Source organism: Aulonocara sp. 'chitande type north' Nkhata Bay, linkage group LG14 (assembly GCF_057382095.1).
Source record: "Aulonocara sp. 'chitande type north' Nkhata Bay isolate Kocher_YH1m ecotype deep benthic linkage group LG14, A_spYH_male_GT1.1, whole genome shotgun sequence".
Classification (NCBI taxonomy): domain Eukaryota; kingdom Metazoa; phylum Chordata; class Actinopteri; order Cichliformes; family Cichlidae; genus Aulonocara; species Aulonocara sp. 'chitande type north' Nkhata Bay.
The window spans coordinates 25483128-25507819 of NC_141357.1; the positions used below are offsets into that span (position 1 = coordinate 25483128).

General features: G+C 38.8%; 1 protein-coding gene across 8 annotated transcripts in view; it reads left to right on the forward strand.

Annotated features, from left to right (window-relative positions):
* LOC147314676 (muscleblind-like protein 1) overlaps positions 1-11014 on the forward strand; it is a 70518-nt gene extending 59504 nt beyond the window's left edge. For 2 of the 8 annotated variants that reach the window (XM_086261780.1, XM_086261779.1), the window contains 6 exons: positions 1023-1076; positions 1893-2043; positions 3845-3880; positions 4703-4794; positions 5110-5179; positions 7290-11014. In XM_086261780.1, the coding sequence (XP_086117906.1) occupies positions 1023-1076; positions 1893-2043; positions 3845-3880; positions 4703-4794; positions 5110-5166 (390 nt within the window). In that variant the 3' untranslated portion in view covers positions 5167-5179; positions 7290-11014. The remainder of the gene's footprint in view (positions 1-1022; positions 1077-1892; positions 2044-3844; positions 3881-4702; positions 4795-5109; positions 5180-7289) is intronic. The other 6 variants (XM_086261781.1, XM_086261787.1, XM_086261782.1 and 3 more) reach the window with 6 other exon arrangements.
* Positions 11015-24692: the final 13678 nt, after the last annotated feature.

The following is a 24692-nucleotide window of genomic DNA, read 5'->3' on the forward strand; positions in this document are numbered from 1 at the left end:
AGTTGTGACACATGAAACAAACTCAAACAGAGAACACAACAAGCACCTCAAGGTGTTTTCTAGCTTTATATTGTAAGGTAAAGACCCTATAATATTAGAAAGAAAACTCCAACAATAAGATAACCCTGTATGAGCAAGCACTTGGCGACAGTGGGAAGGAAAAAATCCTTTTGAAGAGGAAGAAACCTCCAGCAGAAGCAGCATCTGGGGCAGCCATCTGCTATGATCGGCTGGGGGTGATGGGACAGAGACAGGACAAAGGATTTAGTAATAAAACATTTTAAAATGTATCTACAATTTCATAATCAGTGTATTTGATACAAAAGTTTTGTTCAGATTGGCCCACCTGTTAAAGAGGACATAGAATACATACATGTACCCTAGGATCAATTTAGGAACAAACACATCTGAAGATGTCAATGATTTTTTATGGTATATTCAAATCATGTGAATGAAACAGAAAACACAGGAAGAGGAGAATCACACAAGTACTGGAAACTGCAGTCGTTTAAGACCCTTAAAACGGGCCTAGGACCAAAAGTCAAGTGCCACTTTAGGAAATTAGTTTCAGTACAGTTGCCATGGTCCAGCCACCACAGGCTTTAAGAAAGCAGTGCATCTGGAGCAGAGGGCAGAATCACATTAGATAATATTTATAATCTGTTTCAAATGAATGTATTTGATCAAAGCTCATTCATTGGCTAATAATCTTTTCTGGCATAGAATTTTCGCATTCATGAAAATAAAAACTTTTTTCTGACAGCAAAGTTTGCTATGGGCTGTAATTCTTTTCAGTAACCCTAAAGCCATTAATGTGCATGCACAAGTCTTGTAATTGTTGTATATTGCATTCCAATGATTTGTTTTTGTTTGTTTGTTTTGTTTTTTTTGTTTTTGTTTTTTCCTCACCAACCCACACTGCACTGCTGCCCCCATGACGCACCTTCGCTTGCTGGTTTTTGTTAATGCGCTTGAACCCCATTGGCCCATTGCCATCATGTGCTCGCTGCCTGCTAATTAAGACTCAGTCGGCTGTCAAATCAATGAAGCGACCCCTCGACGCAACTTTTGATCTGGTACTATGACCTTTCACCTTTTAGCTTGGCATGCAGCTGTGGTGTGATAGATATAGTTTGAAGCTGTGTTTAACTAACTAAATGAGAAAGCACTTAAGGGTGATGAACTGATTGTAACCTTTGGTTTGACGTTTTAAGATTAAAAACAGATTCCAATCACATTAGTGAAGAATAAGGACAGTGGCTCAAAACTGGAAATGCACTACATTTTCCAATGTCAGTTCATCACCTTAAGTGAATCTCAAAGCATGAAAATGCAAAAGTTTATTGTGGTATAAGCTATGGTAGTCTTTGCATGTCTTGGTCATTTCCCATACTGCATGCATAACTGGTAAAGAGGTGTCATGACAGTCTTAACATGGCGTATAGTTTACTATTATCATGGAGCTGACAGCGCAACTTTCCCTAACTACATCATTTCCATTGGTGGTCCAGCAATCTGTGCTTCAGCTTATATTAAGCAGCTGCTAAGTTCTCTTTACGGAAAATTCGAGTTCTCAGCCAGCAAAATATTGACTGTATCTACTGTAATATTCTAAAATCATGTAAAAAGGTTCATGACAATATCTTGAGTACTTTTATGCTTGTCGTAAGATATACGTCACACATTTTTTTGTCAGCTAGCACCTCTGTCCGCCTGCTCTGACAGAAGTAATGTAGTCCACTGCTTGCTTGCCAATATATTTGATTGCTGTTTTGATGGGCAATTTAATCTTCTAATGAATTTCTTTCTTCTCTCTGTCCTGAATGTCACTGCTACCATACTTTGATTTCCCTCACTCCCATCCTTTTGTTTTGATGTTGTCCCCTCTTCAGGGGCTCCCTCCCGTCTTGCCTCCTTTACCAAAGAGACCTGCACTTGAAAAAGCCAACGGTGCCACCACTATGTTCAACGCTGGTGTATTCCCGTACCAACAGGCCCTGGCCAACATGCAGTTTCAGCAGCAGGCTGCCTTCATACCATCAGGTAAGGTCCGAGTCTTCTTTAACTGGTGTTTGTGGCAGTTATCCTATTCACATTCCACACTCCTTTGATTATGGTTTGGTATCTGCACTGTCTGGCTGAATGTGTGAAATGATGGGGGAAAAACTTGCACAGTGTTATTTGCACATATATGTACTGCATGGTCATAACTTTGGTGTCACAAGTGGGAAGAGAAATAGTCAAAAGGTTTATTTTTTTCATTTATAGGCAGGCAGGCAGTGCTAGGATGTCTTCACACCTATATTTGTTTTCTCTGGCCCGAGTCAGTTCATGAGTTTGTAAACTTGTAGCTTTTCCCGGTGGTTTGGTTTGTTTTCACACACGGAGAAATCCAAGTGAACCAAAATGTTTCACTATAAACCACGTGAAAATATTCTGGCTGCTTATTGGCCAGATGAGTCTGGGGCTGGACAAACAACAGTAAATACAGGAAGAAGGTGCTGCATTCTAGACTAGTGGAGAGTTTATATTCATTTCACGGTTAGTTGTTTGCCTGCACAGACTTTGGCACATTTATAGTACCTTGCTGCATTCAGAATACAAAGCATACATGGTAACGGGAACTTTTTGAGCTCAAACTTGGAACGCAGTTGGGTCGGATCATGTTCACATGAAAAACGAACTGCTCTGGAGTCCATTTGGAACCAAAGGGTCTTGGTGCGATTGTTTTACACCCGAGTCCAATTACTGTTTTCCCATCTGCCCAAATGATCGCACTGAGGGAAAAAACAAACCAGAGTTTAAATGAACTAAGCACTGCAGGTGTGAAAACACCCTTAGTATTACATATAAACCATGCTCAAAAGATCATTCTAATAAACAGGAAGCAGTAATTTTGAATAAGATGCAACTGAGATAAATAAATCAAAGTTTTTATTTATTTAAGTATTTATTAAAATGTTCATTAAGTTGAACATTTGATGTTACATTTACATGGGAAATATACATTTAATTAAATTAGTTACAAATCAACATTTTGGGCTCAAAATGTTTTGTGTGGTATAAAAACATAAACATAAACAGATATGACTTTAATTGAACTGAAATTCTGAAAAATGGGGCAAGACAATCCACGACTGCTGGAACATGAGGGGCACTTCTTCACTCTCTGCCAGTTTAAATTATACCCAAGGTGTACACTACATGTGCATGCACAAAATGCACACACACACAGACAGCTTTTTTTAAATGTTCTTCTTTGGGCACTGCATAGTCATCGTTAACTGTGCCCCATATTCTCCTGTGACAGCCTAAGAATAGCCTGCCATCGATTCCCATCTGTGAGACATTCAGATCCTCAGATCCTCATATGTCCCACTCTATTGGACTGTCAGATCACTACAGCTACACTGTTTGAGGGCTTAAAAAGCAAGCCATTCAAACCTGTCACCGTACAAACAGCTGCCATGGCCCTGACAGGAAAATTGGGGTAGTGGTAGCGTTTAATTTGCCCTTCAGTTTAATGGATAAGTTGAACAGTAAACTGGGGTTGGCCAGCAAGTTTTGTTTTCTTTTCAGTTTTTCCCACCTCTTCCCACTCAGACCTTTCATGCATATGTTTTCTTAAATATGCAGTATGTGCAGTTACAGCAACTGCAAGCCATGAAAGTAATAATAACCAATGCTGTCATATAATAAGCTGTGGCCACTCTATGAAAGAGTTCACATGTTTACATCCAGAATGAATCCAATATTGTCTGACTTTGTAACACTTGTAATACATTTTGCTGATTTCTTCTCCCCCCTATTCACTCCACTCCCTGTTGCAATGCATGATGGGCAGGCTCGATATTGTGCATGACACCTGCAACAAGTGTTGGTAGGTGCCAGCTTTCCTTATTGATGATCTTTGAACCCATTGTAGTCACTCTCATTTAACTCACCACATAAAGTGAGCACAGTTGTTTTTTTTAAATTTAGACTTTGAAATGTACTCAAAATGATATTCAGTGTCTTTTCAACACAGGCTATTCAAATGTAAACTGCAAATTTTGATTGTGAGCATACTTGTGTAATTTCAATTGGAAATGATGTGCTTTACTATTCTGTACTGTAGACCTTTTTGCTTCACCACAGATCTGTCTGTCACCTAATGCTTGTTGCAGTTCAAAATCCCCTGACCCCTGCTTTGTTTAACTTACATTTCAAGCTCTTTAACCTCTTGAGCGCCTCATTATACTGTCTGGTTATAAATGCCATATAAACATGAGGATTTATCAGTGGTAGCAGAAGAAAGGATAGAGATGATGTGTGAAGTTTATGCAATCCTGATTGTACTGTAATTTTTGCAAAACCCAGTGAAGTCTCTTATTCAGTTTTGAATGCTCCCCGCCAAGAAAATAACACGCTGCCTCCTGATATGATATGCTCGTCCAATTTTCAATTAGCCGCTATTTAAATAATTTCCCTGACGTTTCTTTTCTTTTTCCACAGCAGGTGAGTTGCTATGAGTTTACGCAAATTGCTGGGATGTTTGTAGATAAAACGTTAAAGATTGCTAGAAAGCAGACAATAAATCTGAAGCTGTTTAGATCTCATGTTTATCAGCATTCTATACACAGACATACAAATGAAGTGTCAAGCATTAAAAGCTTTAAATCTGCTCTGGTTCAACTGCCTGTGTGATCTTTCCCCCTCCAAGTACCCATGATGCACGGTGCTACCCCAGCCACTGTGTCTGCAGCCACCACATCTGCCACAAGTGTTCCCTTTGCAACAGCAACAGCCAATCAGGTTTGCTCCTCTCCTGCCTTCTTTCACAGTCTTTCACCTCTGCTATCACCTCTGACTTTTTCTCCTCTAATCGTACGATTTCAATGTGAATGAAATGAAAAGTGCATGAGTGGTGCACAAGGATCACCTCTGGTCTTTGCTAGTTATTTCTAAATATCTCAATTTGTGATTATAGACATGATCGCTATGCTTATGCTTGTTAGCGGTTGTGGTTCCAGTGTGTTTTGTCCTCATTGCAGTAGACCCTTCTGTTTATTTCCCTCTGTCTTCCCATTCCCCCCTCCTCCCCTATTTGTCTTTTCTCCTCCCAATCAGATTCCAATAATATCTGCAGACCATCTGACTAGTCACAAGTATGTGACCCAGATGTAGAAGTCTCAGAACAGTATGTACTGCACCTCCAGCACCTCACACAATGCATTCGAACAATAAATCTTTTTTCTCTGAAAAAGACCTCCAAACCTCCGATGTGACAGAGTTACAAAAGCTTTTTTTTGTTTGTTTTTTGGGGGAGTTGTGGGAGAAATGTTTTTTTACAAAATAAAATTGTTCACTTACTTGGTAGCAGTTAGAAGAGAAGATTACGTCTCCGCTCATATTTGAACGTTAGAGATGAAGCTGGAGTCAGGAGCTGCTTAACTTAGCTTAGAATAATCAACAGAAACACAGCAAAACAGGTAGAATTAAAAAAAACTAAATGAAATATAAATAAATAAATATATTAAAAGCTGCCAAGTAGAGCGTCTAGTGCTTATCTGTTTACATTCCCTCCCTGCATGTTGAAATTTATACAGTAATGTTTGCCAATATTTAAAGTTGTGATTCTAAATGGTTGCTGGAAACATTAACTAGCTTGTAAGCTGCCAGCAGCTACAACATGCCAGGAATAGCAAATAAGCTTCCACACTATCAAACAGCACAAGCCAACAGAGATGAATTAATATCCTGTTTGTCTTGTATGACTTGGCCACTGTGGAAGTTTTCACAGTGATCCATCAGATTTTCTTGCGCTCCTGATTCCCCGCTGATGAGATTTACGATATGATAGTCATCATACAGCTGAACTAGATCAAATTAATTTCAGCCGCTCAGTGTTTGCATACTTTTACATATTTTTTTAAGATCAGTATGAAAATCGTAAAAAAAAATCTTTTGTTTTTAATACAGCTGTGAATATCTCAGCTCTTTAAGCGTTTTAGTAAAGTAGAACATAAACAATGTATTATAGAATTGATTGATATAACCTGTGTCGATATAAAGCTCTAAAAATAGTTAATAAAATATATGAAATAATAAAATACTAATAATGTTGATGACAGATAAGTAACATCAAAAATGTCAAATATCACATCTTGTTCTAAAGCAGCTTGTGCTTCTAAGAAATATGTTCATATTGGACAATTGTGCAGCTAATGGGTTCTAATATTCAGTAACAGTGCATGAAATAGTCTGCCTCCCCTCAGAGATCTTCATTTAACCTTTTTGTTTGCCTTGATTTTCGCTAACTATAACTTCGTACATTATTGTACAAAAGTTTCGAGCCACCCCTCATTCATTAGATTTTGTTTTCAAGGAGTTTGACACTTCAGCTGATCCATCATAAATGGATCTGCTGAATTGTTTTCAAGAAGCTGTTATAAAGTAAATTTGAATTTTTGATTCAAATCATCATCAATATGCAAAGAGGAGGTCAGAAGACAAGTACAGCAGTGAGCATCTACGGACCTGTAAAACAGTGTTGAGGCTCTGTCAAAGTTTAGAGGTGTATTTCAGCCTGTGGTGTTGGAGAACATAACTGATGAAATTATCATCGTTTTGATCCACCGTGCAACACCATCCGCCTCACTTTTCAGCAGGGCAGTGATCGCAAACACACTGCAGTAACAACAGATAGAAAAACAAGTGGAACATTTTCCAGTTATTCAGTGGTTTTCCAAAGCCTGGATCACAGTATTGTCCTTCAGGAATCTTGTACAACTACTCCTGAACACTACTTTATTATGTGTTTTTATCTATTGTACAGTGTCCTTGGGTGTCTTGAAAGGCGCTTTATAAATAAAATTTATTATTATTATTATTATTATTATTATTACTTGAAGAAACTGCAAGTAAGCTTCCCTTAGAGCGTTGAAGAATAAAGGTGGTCATACCAAGTATTGACTTTCAAGGTTGTTAAAATGATAAATTATCAGTTTTTGCCTTACATGCTGTATTTCTATATATGATTGCACATTAAAAAAATCAGTGCTTTATATGTATATATAAACAAATAAATAAAACAAATGAGTGGTTCAAGTACAGTTTGTAATTCACAGTTACTATGGAAACCATACATTCATTTGTTTTAGACAGAAATTTTAGAAAGAAACTTTGAGGCTTATTATCAGCATTCTTGTCTGATTGAACTCTAAGTCAGCAGTAAACTCACTAGCTTTGCTTCGCCATTTTGCCGTTGCTCACAACTGACCTCCTGTACTTCACGCACTTCTTTTCAGATGGAGCTGGAGCGTGCTGGTGTCAAGTCCAAGATTAGTGGTCACCCTCCATGCTCGTAACATCAGGAGCGAAACGGAGGACCGAACTGGTTTGGAATAAATCTGCATGTTAACATAGGAGGCACAGTTTGTTAGAAGCGTTTTCATGTGTACTTCATGCACACTATTACACAACAAGAGAAAAGAACAACATCGCATCAAAGACTGCCTTGCGTTCTGTAGAGGCAACTGACCTTTATTCACCAGACACACTTTGAATGTTAACATAAGGTAAATGTGTGGAGCAGTCGCTGAACAGGTCGACTGAATCGGTACGTCTGTTGACCAAGAATCATGACTTACGTTGTGTGTGTTTATTCATCGGTTGTTGGTCTTTTGTTTACACAAAGGTGCACCTTGTATTTCATTTGAGGAAAAACGAAATAATCTGACTGAATCACATATGCATGCACGATGATTTTGTTAATGATTTGATTTTGTTAAACCTGATATAAGGGAAATTACATGAGTGCACTCAGAGGCAAAATAGCAACTGAATGTCTGTGAGGTGTCTTTCAAACCTTTGTAGCCTACCTTTCTATCTCTTAAGCACATGTCTTTAATGTTGCAGGCATCCCTGTAAAGTGCCATACATCTCAAACTACATGAATGGTATAGAAACAGTGTTACAAAGTGTTGCAACTCAACGACTCCCTTTAATACGTCTCTTTTCTCTTTTGGACAGCATGAAGTGTCCAATGTCATAGCCCGTCATTGTCCGTGATTCCCTAAGAGCACCATCGCCCCATTGATTAGATGACCGTCCCCGGATCGTGTGCTTTACATAAATCTTCTACTGATTAGCTTTTAATTTTATTTTCTTCAACTTTGTTGTTGATGTCAGTTGTTTAGACGTGAAATGACTTGACTCGTAATCCGAGCTCTGTGCGGCCATTAAGTCTGTTGACTCTAAACGTCAGACGAGTAGACTGTGAGATCTCAGCCTGGGTGAGAGACCAAAGAAGCTCTCTCAGCGATGAAACTGTTATCATGACACCACAGGGTCAGGATCAGATGATGTCCACGCTGCTGTGAGACAGAAGTCAAAATCGACAGTGCGACTGGCAAATACGCGACCTGTACGACCCGATTTTGTTTTTCATTGGTATCGTTATTCATATTTTAAGACAGGTTAAAGTAAATTCAGTGTAGTGTATATAAAGTCAGACATATTTAAGAGTATTTGTTCTTATGTCTACCTGAGAACTGTTTTTCAGATAGTCAGCCAAAGTCTTTTCGTGTCACTGTTGTTAGGTGTTGTGGATAGACTAGTGGGGCTAAATTCTTAAAAATATGTAGCCCAAAGAAGGATCGAGTGTTTGGAGTAGATCTCTAGAACTCTTTATGTTATTTTATTTTTTAATATTCTGGGTGTTTTTTCAGGCATAGTCAATTGGTGGATAGTACAGGGAAAGTGGCAAGAATATAAACGATTGTATAACTCATCCAAAGCCTTAGAATGTATTATCGGGTCAGCACAATGCAACATGCCATTTTGAACCATCCAGTTGCCTAATCCACGCCATATTAACACACAGAGAGAGCACTATGTAACTGTCACTTTTTTTTGTCTGTGTTTTCTTAACTCTCTTGCGGTTTTCTTTGTTAGACAACAACAATTGTTTTATTGTTTTGTTTGGATGATTTTTTTGATATTAGTTCAGATTTTCAGTTTGGCTTATTATATTTATCTTTCTTATAATGAATATAAGGTTCAGTGTGTGTGTTTGCGTGTTCCTCATGCACAGTTCCCTAAAATTCCATGTAATGTTAATTTTCGTATGATTACAATTGTAAACTCAATATTTTCTATGTTATGCATATTGTTGAACTGTATGCATATTGTTCATTTCGCTAGTCTTTTTGTTTTGTCTTCTTTGAACAAAGATGTTTTATATGAGTATCTAACAGTAATGAAATAATAGAACAGAGAGGCCCAGGTTGTCGCTGTGGCAACCGTCGCCAATAAACGAGTAATATTTTAATGATTGTAAGGTTTGTAACTAGTCATATAAGAAAAAAAAAAAGACTATTATAAAAATCTAGTTCTTAGATGTTTAGAGTAAAGATGTTATTTTCTACTGTATCCATTTCAAATAGTAACTATTGTTTTAATGTTTTTACTCTCCCTGGAAATTGGGCCATGTTGGAAAACAAGCTGCATATTTGATCACTTTTGGGGGCGTTGCTGGCGGGGTCAGGTGAATGTGGCGAGTAGGAAACCGAGTCTGAACTCTCGTTTCTTACCCAGCCATCTGCAAACAACAAGGGTGGGGTGGGGAATCTTGAGGTGATAATGGTTGACTTTTTTGCACTTCTGTACATAGTCAAAAAAGAAAGAATCATGTATATTGAGATCTTATTTTGAATAAAAAAAATAATGTCTATCAAGACAAGGAATTTTGCTAGGATAACAAAAAAAAATCTTATGAAAGGCTGAACAAAATTGCTTGCATCAAAAGGGCACCGAGTTCTCACTCTCCTACCCCTTTCAGAAAAGGCCAAGTGTTGCTCTTCTTTTTTGTCAGCAGCTTGTAGTTTGCCAGGTAACCTTCCGGAGGAGGCGTCCACTACCCTCCAGGGTAAGGGCCTGACTGGGTTTGTCTGGTCCCCCAACCCGCCTGTACTGCACAGGTGTGTGTCATGGCCACGCCCGCCCAGGCCCAACCAATCACAACACGTCCTGTCTCTTTACTGTACTCAGAGAGGAATGCATGTTAAAGGAAATACATATACAGTTTAAAAAAAGAAATCACAACACAGTACTATTGATTAAGAAAACATTTACACAGAAAGATGTATTTACAGTATACAATATTCTATCAATGTAATGGAATAAAATATATATTAAAAAATATAAAAATAGAATAGTGGTTTATTTAAAAAAAAAAGATTCCTGAGAATATACTCACTAAAGTTTCACCACTTGGAGAGTTAAAATACATGCAACACAAACACCATAGCTATAAGTATGTTCTTTATGTTTATGTAAGCTGTGCTTCTAGTAGATGAAACTGACCGAACCCGATCGTAGTTCAACATCAGGTCAGAATTTAAGAATAACTGCAGAATGATATACTGCTTCGTAGTTTGGTTATTAACCAGTTAGTTTGAAATTTTGTCCTGATCATCTTAGTCACCTCTCATCTTCTACAAGCACGCATGCTTACATTTATGATATAATGTAAACTGAACTTTTTTTGGTTTGTCGTTTGTTTTCTCTGCTTGTAGTGCTAAGATGATGTATTCTGTCTTCTGCTGCAGTTTGTTTCTGCTTGTTTTACTGTTCCGGGCCCCCTGAAAGGATGCGTCATGTTTGCATACCAGCCACCTCGTCTGGAAAGCGTGTGTAGAGAAAACTACTGATTGCAACAGTCTAAAGCCATAAAATCCAATCATCTGAATGAAATATGAGAAAAATTATAAAGAGTTGGGGTGTGGTATGTTCTGGATCTCACAGGATTGTGTTTGCCTTGGTTTTGATTAACTATAGCATCATGCAATAATTCCAGTCATGGAGGTAGTTAGTATAGCTTGTGGTGTGCTGTGCCAACACTGATGGATGTGTGGAGTTAAGAGAAAAGTACGTGACCCATTTTATTCACGGGGCCTGCATTGCTATATTTGATTCTTGCTGTTATGAATAAAAAAAATGTAATAAAAATTTACAAATGAACTCAAGTAAAGGAGAATTTGTTTAAAATGTCTCGTTTCATTTGAGCTCAAGGTTGGGATGTTCTGGGTAATTTAAGGGAACACAAATTACAATGCTAGAGCTCGTTTCTGTGCACAACAAGCAGCGAGCGGCTGTCCTGGCTGTGTGTAGCACAAGCGTTAAATGAAGCTTAACGCAACATATTCATCTTTGTTTTTGTATTAAACCAGGGATGTCGAACTTATTTTACATTGTTGGCCACGTACAGGCCACTTTGACCTTTGTGAGCCACACCAGTGAAACCTCCGTTTCTGTCATTGTTAAGAAGTTTAACCGCACACTGAAACCCTCAGTTATATCTTCAAGAAAAAATAAGCACTATTTCAACAACATGTCTCTGTTTTTCTACAGTAAACGATAAAGAAATCTGTCAGAATGACTCTTTGGGACTGAATTGTGAGTAGTAATAATTTTCACTTTAATTTTTTTCTTTCTTTTTTGTTGAAACTAACTATAAAAAAACATGTTATTTAAATGTTGATCTATTGACATCAAATGACTTCAATAGTCTGGCGTATTATGATTGATCCCAGGAGTTTTTATCATTTAAAAAACTACAAAACTTACAAAAATACAGCTAAAAGTCTAAAATGTTTGTCTTTGTTCATATTTTCCAAAGCCTTCCAGTGGGCCCGATTTGAGTTTTTGGTGGGGTGATTGTGGCCCCCGAGCCAGATGTTTGACATGCTGTATTAAGCAGAATATTCAGTGTTAAACAAGTGACCTTTACATGTTTCACAGTAACACTTCATAATACTTAATTTTATTTGAAATTATTTATATTTACCCACAAATGCATAAATGTTGTTACACTAGAATTAGAGCACGACAAGTCTTTTTTTCCATGGGAAGCAAATAATAATACTCTAAGTAAATTTAAGTAGTTTGTTATAATCTGAACCATTGAATAGTTTTGGGGTGATTTTGCAGCAAAACAAAAGATATTTTTACCCATTTTACATAACCTTGCCTAACAGGGATTTTTTCAGGAAAGGGGACACTGCTTTCCTGTACTCTGCTTTTGAACTGTATTTTTCAACAGTGATTGTGAAAGAAAAACTCAATTGGCTCCACAGACCTGCAAATTTTTTCTCTTGTAAGTTACCTTTGCAAGTGTTACTGTTGCATCTAATTCCACTGTGATTCCCATAATAACAGCGATGTATTTGCGACATATTTTGGCTCAATGGCGCCCTCTCTTAGAAGTCGTGGTTAAAAGTGGCAGCATTAAAACCTTGCCTGATTCGAGAGAGGAGCGTGAGTGTGTTGTGTTTGAGGCATCTGTAATCTGCCAACCTGCCTGACAGGTAGGCCAACACATTCTGTTCGTATCCAGATAATAAAAGAGCAGTATTAAAAGGTAAACAAGTACAATACAGTAAATTTGGTATCTGAAATGTGTAAATATTGTTTTACTGCAAAATTACCATAAAATTGCACACTACTTAAAATTGCTTACACAGTACTTAAATTTACTTACAATATAATTATGTCGTTGTTTCCCGTGGAAACCTAACTTGTTACCCTCTTATTCTCCCTTTATGAGGCTGTAGCATTTTATTTTCATTTACATTGTAATTGAAAATAAAATGCCTTGAAATTCTCTTTCATTGCAGACAAATAAAATTTCTGCCTGCGACCTGTTTTTCTTTAAAAGACAAAGCCTAGCTGTTTCCACTCTCTCTGCCAAGCTAACGCTAATGAGCTGCAGGCTTCACCTTTTAGTTAATTTAAGCGCTTCTGTTTCAGCAGTCATAGCTGACTACAACCACACAAAGGATGATGTAAAGATACATGGCAGCCACCACACAAAAACAGTAGGAATTTAATGCAGTATTCTAAACTCACATTACAAACATGATAGGTCTTTATCGTGTACAGTTAAAGATTTTTGTCTTCAAATAAAATATGTGTAATTTTTATGTACCCCCCCCCATCCAGCCAGCAATTCGCTACATTTATACTGTAGCATTGATTAAAATCTTGTTTTATCTCTCTCTATATATGATGGATCAGTTTGTCCTGCCTGCCGAAATTTCCAATTACGAGGAAAGATTTTAATTGAGATAGAGATGCAATAACTGATAGAATCTAAACGTGACTTGGCTGCAGTCTTTTAAAAAGCAAGCTATCTAATTAGAATGAGGAATTGTGTGATTTGTTGGCACAATACTTTAATTAAAGGAAGATTTTGTAAAGTTTTATGTCGGCATTTTAGTCCTTAAAATGACCCCAGAGTTCTCTAACACTGGTAATGTTTCCTTATCCCATATAATCCGAAAGGATCTTTAATCAGCCAAAACAGAAGATGTTGATGAGACAGTAAAGCTCAAGTTGCCGCGGGATTACACCATCTTTGCTGTCAGCAAGTTGTATTTCCAGTGCTCAGGAGCCACAGGACAGACCACGTGCATGTTCACACTCAGCCGTCTTCTTCCTCTTTTTTTTTTTTTTTAATTACACACTCATAAAAATGTATAACTTCAGTTTTCAGCTTTTTGGTGTCGAGTTTTTTTCTTTCAGAGACCCAACACGTATGCTGGACCATTATGTTGATTCAAAAGTACGATTCAAATAACACCCACCAGATGGCACCCTGTCTTTGTGAATTAAGGCTTCTGAACAGTTCTTTTTTTTAAATTAGTAACAAGTCTATATATAGACTGCAATGATTGCTTCTGACGCTGTCCCTTCCTTTGGCCATACCTATATCAAGTAAAGGAGTGCCTAATCTATTTTAGATGTCAAATCTTTTTTCTATTCAACAAAGCCTGAGCTATTATTAATAACCTATCTAAATATTTGATATGCCCACAACTAAAAGATAAGGTAATGTAGACATCATAAAGGATGGTTCTCTTAGTTGAATGGTTGTTCCTTGCTAGTTTCTTTTCAGTTACTTGCAACTCTTGGTCAGACCGCAAGGTGATCATACTAATTTTCAATCTTATCTTTTAGATAATTATTTTTATGGCATCCAAACGGATCTCCATTCATCCCCAAAAAAGTGCTGCTCAGTTCAATGTGCACTTTTGAAAGTTGTGACAGTTTTTAGGTTCCATAACTTTCTGTTGATGCCATTTGCTCTGAATCTTGACTAAATCAAACAGAATGACAATGAGAGATGTCAGGGAAATTACATTGTGATTAGACTGATAGAAAAATGTTGGGAAATCAACCTGTGGAACTTGTAAGATCTGGTGGGCTGCTGACCTAACGCATCAATTTCTGGGGAAATGTTGACAGCACTGAAAGGAAACTGTCAGGCAAAGGCAGATTATCTGCTTGAAACAAACAAGAAAATCATTAGAGAGCATTTTGGATGGTTGAGGTTTCTTTACACTGTTTCTTTTCCACGTTAGCCCCCCTTCTGTCTTTTAATAAAACTATTTTACCTCTCTCCCTTCCTTCACTCAGTGATAAGCCGCCTTCTATTGCCTTGTCCTCACTTTTCCTTCTCAAGTCTCTCTCGCTCTCCTTCCCCCTCCCTTCATCTCTCTGTCCAACGACGTGTGAAGGTTTAATGAAGCAGTGCTGATCCAATAATGGCAACTTCTGTCGCCTGCTGCACAAAGTATGATATATGACCTCATGTCCTCAACACATCATGAATCTCACTTACTACTACCCCCTCAACATGTCGTCGTTTTTTTCAATTAGGTTCCATTTAAAACAATATATAAAGCTGAATGTGTGTGTGTGTGTGTGTGTGTGTGCATTGTTTGTGTGAATACAAGACTGAAACCTCCAGACAAGTTGCCATGTGGACAAAAAGCAGATGAGTTGCACTCTGAGCACTCAGCCATAAGTGTGCATTAAAACACAATAAATGTCATTTAATGACTTTCCTCTCAGGGGAGAAAAATGTTGAGAAGTGTAATGAAAAAAAAAGAGTCCTTCTATTTTTAAATTATAGATACAGTGTAAAGAGCAGTGTGTTTGCTCTAGTAAGGGGTTAGAAAAGCAGTTAAAAGTGACCCAGTAATGGACTAATGCTCTGACCTCATTATGAAGGCAATCGTGAAAGGAATAGGAGATAGAGAAAGGGGAAGAGAGCTAAATAAAGGAAGAGAGGAAAAACAAAATGCACAATGACATTAAAGGGAGCGCACGTGTTTTTCATTTAGGTCCAGAGGTAAATAATAAATCTTAGAAAACAGGCATCATAAAGGGATTTGTGGCAGGTAATTCCAAGGCTGATAGACAATGATCACAAAGACAGACAGCATAGATTATCACTGTCACCTTTACTTTAACGGAATGGTTTTATTACTTTGCTCTGTTGTCCGATGTCCCCACCGTCACTTGAGTGATGTCGCTGTCTCTCCCTCACTGCTGTCTGACTGCTGAGTCACTACGACTTTCACTGACTGCTACGTGGAGCACAGCTCAAATGCCTGATCTTCTCTAGGGTGTAAGTGGGATGTTGTGTGTGTGTGTCTGTCAGCAACCAGGTGTTTGTTTACAGAAATGTGCTGTGTCTGCTTACAGTAAGTGTCTGTGAATATTTTCTTGTGTTGGTGGAACAGAGAGAGTGTGGAAGAGTTGCCGCATGTTAAGCTAATCGCATCTCCTCCAGCAAGAAGGGAGGTATCGATCCGACCAGCTCAAGTCCATTGCAGAATCTCTGCAGCTCTCTGTTGCTCTGCCAGTAACACGCATGTGTTTGGTTGTGTTTTGATATCGTGTAACCGAAGCCTGTCCAAAGATGCTGAAAGCATAGCTGCAATTTAGGCCTGGCTAAAAACCTTGAACATTTTAAGCTGTAAATTAGAGTGAGATCAAACTTCTCACTTATGTGTTGATTTCAAAGCAACGTCTTGACAACTACATGATTTTGCATTAGTTTAATCTGCAGTAAAGCTATGGTGTCTTTTGATATTATAAACTATTAAATGTTGTTTCCAAAAAATGTTTATGGATCATGTCCTAGTAAATACAATAAACCATTTCCAGGCCAAGACTTAATGTTTGGAGTGCGAGTTACTTTTTGCAAATAGACGTCATAAAAAACAAAATCTTTCTCAGATTGAATTTCACCAGACGCAATCTGTTCTTTCGTCTCCATGTGGACTGTTTAACAGCAACAAATCAAAGCCAGTTTAAATGTGATTGGCCAGTAGCACTCAGGCTATAAGAGGGGACCATAGGTCTTGTAACCTTTTAAGTAAATAATCTATTCTGTCCCATAAATTGACCAAAAATTACCTGCAAATATCTCAAATCAAATATTATAGGAACCTTTTAGGGAGTATGATGGGATGTTGTTCCCTCGGTAACACTATCCTGGTGTTGGTACTAACAAGGTTTGAGTCTTGCTTGCTTGCTACATTTGTGCAGTGAAAAGGTTAGCAACTTTTAAGAAAGCCTTCCCTGCCAACATACTAGTCTCTTCATAAGTAGTTGTCCTGCAGAGGATTCACATGGCTACATATGGGCCCCTCAAGGTGCAGCACACACATGGACTTCCCCACCCCTGCTGGACACCAGTCTGCCATACAACACCACCAACTGGAACTCAACTCTCCAAGCAAGACAAACTTCTATTGGGATTATGCTTTACCAGCTTAGCCACAAATCACAAGTTGTTGGTAAGCCTGTAACCTACTGTATCTTGCACCAGTGTGTTGAGCGTACCACCGATGGATGGAAGTCCCCTGGACTTCTCAACAGCCATCTATGCCGGGGACAGTAACAGACAGATGACAGCTGGCTGGAGCTAGTTATAAAGAGACGATGTGCAACACATTTTGCATCCAACCCCTGCATTTCCCAGGTCAGGAGTCAAAAGTTTGGACACCTTCTCATTTCATTTTTTTTTTATCTTAATTTCTAAAATCAAAGCAAGAAAGTGGGCACATCTGTCCCATTTCATAATTTATATGGCAATACAATGAGACAAAAAACAATCAAATCAACTTTTACGTATATAGTGTGTCCTTTAGCCGATACCGAATAGAATGTAGTTGACTGAATATTTTAGCTGTTAGATAATGTAAGAAGAAGGGGGTACATAACAACAGGCAGAGCTTTTTGTTGACAGAATATGGGTCACACAAAGAGGGTAGTGAGGGCACAGCTGTACCCAGAGATGAACAGCCACTATTCACTTGGTGACAGGATGTTCCTCGGCATTACGTGTAGCGCACAAAGACGGGAATAAATGAGAGAGACTGAAGGTCACAAGAGGCATGCTGTAGTATTGGCACACTGTATGATATCCCTTATTGTGAGTTAATTAGCCGGACGTTTCTCCTTGTAGAGCTGCACTGCTATTTGGGGAAATGTGAAACTGCACTTGGGAGGACCTGATGGAGAGTAAGAGCTGCACTGAGACAGACAAACCCTAATCCTAACCCCAAAAGAAAAATCTCACAGTGATACCAGAGCCCACAGGAAGAATGAGAGAAAACAAAAATCTGTTACAACAGCTGCTATGTCGGCCAAACTTCAGCTTTATGACAGGACTGTGGACTGCTAGAGGATGAAATGAGGAGTCATGAGTGAGAGGCCAGAATGGATTCAAGTCAACTCTTTCACAGTGTCACCCTGCATGCAGTCTGCGAGGGCAGAAATGGGAAAAGGATGGTCGGGATCGCCCTTTCACAGGCCTTGAATGTAAAGACAGAGCGGAAATCAGTATGCTGCTCATGTTTTGTGTGTGTGTGTGTGTATTACCCTTAAACCATTACTCTGATTAATGGGTTTCCTCAACAGCTTATTCTTTTCTTTTACCCCTCACTCTTTCTTCTGTAGTCCATCTGTGTGGTTCTTGTTGAGCTCATAAAGCAGCCTGTTCACTGAGGCTATCAGCACAGCGACACTTGGCAGCTAAATCACAGGTGGTTTAATTAATTCACTCTGATTTAGGAAGAGTCACAAAGGCAGTTTATTGTAAGGCACATGATATGGCAGATATATGCATGCATTAGAATGCTCACTGTGTTTCATCAGGTTCAGCTTCATTTATCTACTTCTGGTTCTGCAGCTGACACTTTTCTGAATCCCAAAAATATCCAATAAAATGCTTTTTCATTACTCACTGGGCTACATACAGGTCTTCTAAAAACCAGAGTTTGACGTTGTACAAGTATATACTTTCTTGCTGTGAGTGGAAAGAAAAGATTGATTGACTCTGATTCTGGGAATGTACAAATGAAACTAGAGTGGTCCAGTGCTCTAATGGTGACATAAGCCATCATATGCTGAGCATGGCTTAGTGCAGAAATGTGACTATCTTTCCCCCCCCCCCCCAAATCCTTAAAACCTATATGTCTTTTTACATTTTAGGAATTGAGTGCACTACTACTCTGAATTCTAGGCAGTGCATTACCTACCTTTGAGCAGAGCAAGACAAGCTGTTTCCCTAAAGCCTTGGTCAAAAAGGCATAGAGACCCCTGGCAACCACAGGTCACTTGGGAAAAATCTGTATTCCCTGACTGGTTGCTGGCTGTCGCTAGGTGAAATCAGTCGCAAAAAGGGTGCCTTGGCAAAAAACCTCTTTGTGATTACTTTGGTTGCTAGCGTATTGCTGCACTTGCCTATAGTTGACTTGTCTGCAAACGCTCACTATAAGCAGAAGTGAAATTGGAAAAAGTGAGATTCAAAAAGGAAACATGCTGCAATCCACGTTTCAAAATGTGCAACTTAGATTTTGAAGGCATTTTCAATTTGTGTTATACTTTTCACAGTTTCACTATTGCTCAGTCAGTAGTTGGCACATGTTTTGGTGTCCTGCAAGTATACTAGGGACAATCGTAGCAGTCTGGTAGCATTCAAGTCAATCACAAAGGGGGGGTTGCGGTACAGCACCGTATTTGCAGTCAATTCACAGAATCACAAAGAAACTCCAATTTCACAGCAACTTCCAGCAACTACTCACAAGCTGGTCTTAAAGTGTCCATTTTCCCCTTGTGACCCGTGGTTGCCAAGGAGGTCTAGGTCTATATTCACTGGCTGGACCCATCCACCCTCATTTTAGGTTTGACAGCGTTTTAGTAGGTAAAGGTGAATGGCTTGGACATGAGTTGAGCTGCGGTTTGGGGAAAGCCTTGAAGGGTCCCCAAACCGCTCATGTACTAAACAGAAGTGAAGGAGTTAAAGAATTGAAAGGGAAAGGTGGGTGGGGCACATCAACGAGAATGAACAGCTTGTAGAGCTGGGGGGACATATATAGATGAGAACCGGAAGGAGCGTGTTTGGATGTGTGGTCCCGCTCCTGAAATTCCGATACTTTATCTCCAATAACTGAAATCTAAGCTCATTTCTTACTCGCAAACAAGTGAACAAACAACCTAGCAGCCTTCTGTTACTGCACATTCCATTGCGTCTACTGTAAACAAGTCATTAGTAGTGACTAGTTTTTTCATCGTCAATGAAAAAACATAAATGAGATCAGTCTGCATAATCATATGATTAACGGCCAGATGGGAGAGCGGTCTTTACTTTCTCATGTAACACTTTGAAAATGAAGAAAGAAAAAAGTGAATTTTATCAGTTAACTCTTTTCTAGCGTGTCATGCCACATCAGATTTTGGGACTCATGCACCTCCTCCTCGTTTGTTTTTGTTCCTGTTTTAGCTTTAATTATTTGGCACCAACAGGAAACAGGAAGCATTTATTGCCATGTATATAAAAGACAGCTATCACAGAACATGTTTCATTTCCTCTGGTTTCCTACATTTGTTTCTATTTTTTTTCGTCCCTTGAACTCACACAGTAGAGTACATCAAAAGGCACATTAAACACAATCTTTGTACATTATGTTAGTATTTTTAAAAACCCACCAGGGAGGAGAAAAATAGTGCTTTGCTGTGTGTATAATCTCTCTGCTATTTCCTGTTCCCCAGCCCATCCCACCACTGTGTTCCTTGATGTGACCTTGGCCTGACTGTATTCACGTAGACAGCCAAACATAAGGCACGCAGCTTCTTATGAACCTGGTTGTGAATAATTTTTAAAACCAGAATGACAGTCAGAGACACCAAAAAAACAAGCATCCCCTGAACCCTCCCCCAAACCCACAGCTGCTCAGGCCACAGTTTTTATCTGGGTCACTGTTGGATTGTATGATTGTGAAATCAAATAATCTGTATATCTGCAGATCTATTATTAATAATTAGCAAAAAATCACCAGGTTCCAGTGGATGAAATGAAGGCGTATTTTGAAGTTGGACCGACACGCTCTCATAATCCTTTCTGTTACCTTATTAGGCACGGAAAAATGGTGCTCACCAGACCATACGGCTATCTAATGTGAAGTGAAAAATGTAGCATAACTTTCCTTTGGTTTCATTTGTGAGATACGCTGGAAGGAAAAAAGACTGGAGAATGTGAGGGAAGGGGAAAGCAATAGTTGCAGTAAATGAATAAGGGCATCACAGAATGACTGACTGGAGAGCAAGTTTAAAATCATAACTTCATCTGTAAGTAAGCTGCTGTTCAGGAAACTTCAGTACCACTGGAGCACAGATTTGCTTTCCATATTGAGACAAATTAACATCTATAGTATCTGCTACTTAAAGCCATTAAATCACAGTTTTCAGGACCACTCATGTCCTTGTACATGATTTTAAAAATTGCTTTCTTTAACATCCCTAATGTCCACCAACTCTAATGCCTTGAAGTCTCCGACATCATCATCTCATACAGCTGCAAAGCTGTGAAAAAATATTTGCCCTTCCTAATTTCTTCTTCTTCTTTTTGCACTTTAAAGAGATCATCAAATAAATTTAAATATTAGACAAAGATAACCCAAGTAAATCAAACTGCAGTTCTTAAATAATGATTTTATTTATTTAAAAAAGTTATCTAAACTTATCTGTCCCTATGTAAGAAAGGAATTCTTATTAAATCATGAATTACTGTGAAACAATGGAACTCAGCTTCCATTGTTTGGGAAGCTGAGTTCAATGTCAGTAGCCACACCCACACCTGATTACAGACAGACCTGCTGAATAGAAACAAAACCATATAAATAAAACCTGTCTGACAAAAAGAAGTAGGCTGAAAGAGCTCAAGAAGCAACACATCATGCCACAATCTAAACAAACAGCTGAGAAAAAAAAGTCACTGACATCTGTCTGTCTGGAAAGGATTACAAAGCTGTTTCTAAGTGTCTGAGACAGCAAATTAAGAAAACTTGCAACAATACTGAACCTTCTTGGGAGTGGCTGGGCCATCATAAGTACTTTAAGAGCTTATTAACTCATTAATGTCACTAAAGAATCCAGAACATCATCTAAAGAACTGTAGATCTCACTTGCTTCAGTTAAGATTCATGAATTAACAATGAGAAAAATGGCATCTAGGAGAGCTCCACTGCTGTCCTTACAGCCCAGAAAACCACTGCAGACCAAAAAGAAGACAAAGGATCATCCCACATTTGCCAAATGAATGAATTAAGATAAGATAAGATAAGATAAGATAACCTTTATTAGTCCCACACGTGGGAAATTTATTCTGCTCTCTACCAGAAAAAGGAGAATGTCTGGTCATCACTTCATGCCCCAAAGCCCAAGCATACTTGGGTTATGCAAGTCTACCTCTGAATGGCTAAAAAACAAAACAAAACAAAGAAAAAAACCAAGCAAAGTGAAAGTAAATCTTATTGAGATGCTTAGCCATGATTGCAAACATACTAAAAAACCCCTCAGATCTAGCTAATTAAAGCAATTCTGCAAAGAAGAGTGGGACAAAATTCCTCCGCAGTGATATGCAAGATTCAGTGCCAGTTATTGCAAACACTCAGTTGTTAGTTCAGTTCTTGCTGCCAAGGGTGGCACTGCTACTAATCACGTATATGGCAGTTTTATTTTCCCCACTGGGCCGGTAGTTTGGAGACTTTTTCCCCTAAATAAGTGAAATGTTTATTGAAAAACTGCACTTTGTGATTAAGCAATTAATTTTTTTTATATAAAATTAAAATTTGTTTGACAATTTGAAACATTTAAATGGGTCACATATGTAAAAGTTGTCAAGGGGCCAAATACTTCACAGCACTGCATGTTTAAAGCAGTGTTTCCCAAACACCTGCCGCAGTGGTGTGCCGTGAGACATGATCAGGTGTGCCGTGGAAGTTTATCTGGTTCCACATGATTAGTACTGAAGAGATCGGCGTGAGTAACGGCAGAACAATTAAATTATCTTCCACTAGAGGGCAGTACAACTACCTGCTCTAATTAAATGTGTTGCCAACTGCCAGGAAAACAGAAGAAGATGAAGAAGAAATTACATAACAATCGTGCTGCGAGAGGACCCAGATGAAGGCCCTAGCATGATTAGTAGTCAGAAGAAAGCAAAAACGATATACTGGGGACAAACCCAGCCAATTCTACAGATCCCCGCACGGGACATTCGAGAAAAATAAATGAAAATTAACTTTTGCGAGATCTCACAGTTAGGCCGCATCCTTTGGAGGCCGCATTTGAAGGCCGATTACGTCACAGCCAGGCGACGAAGGCTGCTTCGAATGCGTCCTTCATTTCCCCGAATTTGATGGATGAGTCGGGAGTCGTGGCCCATTCTATCCCAGAATTCATAGCGCGGCCCAGCCAATTCCACTTTCCAACAATGGCGGCAGCTACTTAGTGTTAATATTACTCTTTCTGAGTCACAAAATAAACTTTTCAGATATTTTCAGGCGAGAATGTAGCTGTGTAAAGTCCAAATATTTGCTTGGTTTATCAAGACATCACATATTTGCAAAAGTGCTCCGAGGTTTTTGGAGACTTCTGTTACCCACCAGGTGACTGGGAGGTTGAGGCACACTAGAGCTGGCATTCCCGGCACATCCTACCACGACCTCCTGGTCAGCTTTGAGCTGTCGGCCTCCAAATGATGCTGCCTATTTTGCGAGATCTCGCAAAGGTAATTTGGGATTTCGCAAAAGTTCATCTTCATGTTTTTTTTCCTCCAATGTCCCTTGTGGGGCAAGGGACAATTCCTCTATACCTGGTGCACGGGGAAAAATTATCAATATGCTTTATGTGACTTTTTTTTTGGATGTGTGCCGTTTGATTTTTCTAATGTGAAATATGTGCCGTGGCTCCAGAAGGTTGGGAAACACTGGTTTAAAAGGTTAGACCTTCAGCTGTTTGTGCTTTTATTGGCATATTAAAATAGTTTTTCTAACCTTTGAAGCCAAACTTCACAGTTACCGTTTCACACTCCAAAAGCTAGATACTTTTAGAAAAGTTATTCATTCTCAGTCTGTAATTATTTTTTGGGGGGCTACTCAATTTGAACCTGCCTCTTGGCCCGCTTCTCTTCATCTCCAATTATATGCCTCAGAACTCCCATGGTGCATTGCTGCCTTCCTGTTCTTTCATTGCCTTCAATAATAAGAAAGGATGAATTGTTTCACTTCTTGGCGCTCCCTCCTCTCCAGATGTAACACACTGTTGCTTCCTTTCTCCTTTCATAACTACTAGTTTCCCTCTCTGTTTGGTGCTTTGTATTCAGACTGTCTCCCTCTTGTCGTCCTCCTCTTCGCTTTTATTCATTCACCCTTTGGTCCCTTTCTCTGTACTAATGTTTCCCGTTGTCACATCTCTCTCCTCTCTATGTGTCGTCCCTTCACCTGCCTTTTAAGCCCTCTTCCCTCCTGGGATTCATCCATCTCCCTACCTCTCCTGGTGCTGAATACTGATAACTCACAGTCTAACAGGGATGGCCCGTAACTGCAACTCCTTCTAAAACCTTTTCATATAACACATAATGTACCTCATTATTTGTGAGACATTGGCAAGCTGATTCGTGGTAAACCATGGATATGATGATCGAATCAAGAGGGAATTGGAATTTGGTTAATCCCATTTTGAAACATGATAAAAAGTACTTAATTGCATTAATTTTCTTGTACAGCTAAAGGCAAGTGTGTGTGAGAACGAGACACGGCGTGCGAGTGAATAAGGACATAAACTTGTTGCATCATGCCCGTTCCATTTTTACCCTCTCATTATTCCTCTGCTCACTCAGTCTTCCTTTCCCTCTCTTTCATTGTTATTGCTGATTATGCTGTAAAGCCATGAAGCACGTTTAGACATGCTCGTTTACACACCGTACAGTACCGACTCTAGAGAAATGAATTACTTCTTACATTTGATGCTTTGTCTCAAACATAATAAATTTGGTATTTTTCACCGGTGCATATTGCTTTTAAAAATCCGACACCTCATTTATCAAACACTCGGAAGCAGTTTTACACCAGTTTGCATCATTAATGGGAAAAGTTTGACACTTTGTTTTCTCTTCTCTTTTTACTCCCTTTTACCCTCCGTTTGTCACTGCCATCTTTAATGGTCTTGCTTTATTCCAGTTGTGTGAATCAGAGCTTCTCTGGTGGGTGATCACATTTGTAACATGATGACAAACATAGCGAAAGTTTCAAATAAAGAGCTCTGTGCACGTGCAAGCAAAAGGCATAGCTCTTCATAGGAGTATTTCATTTTTAAACAATGCTTTTGTATTTGTGGGAATATTACAATAGTTTGACCTTCTTCAGGGACAAAGCACTTCATCAGAGCACAATATGAAGCTGGATTTTCTGCTATGCTAATGCATTGTCCTGCATTGATAATTGTTCCTAAATACTCGACACTGCATCTTCAGTGATACATATATGCATTTTTACTTGCATTCCTTAAAT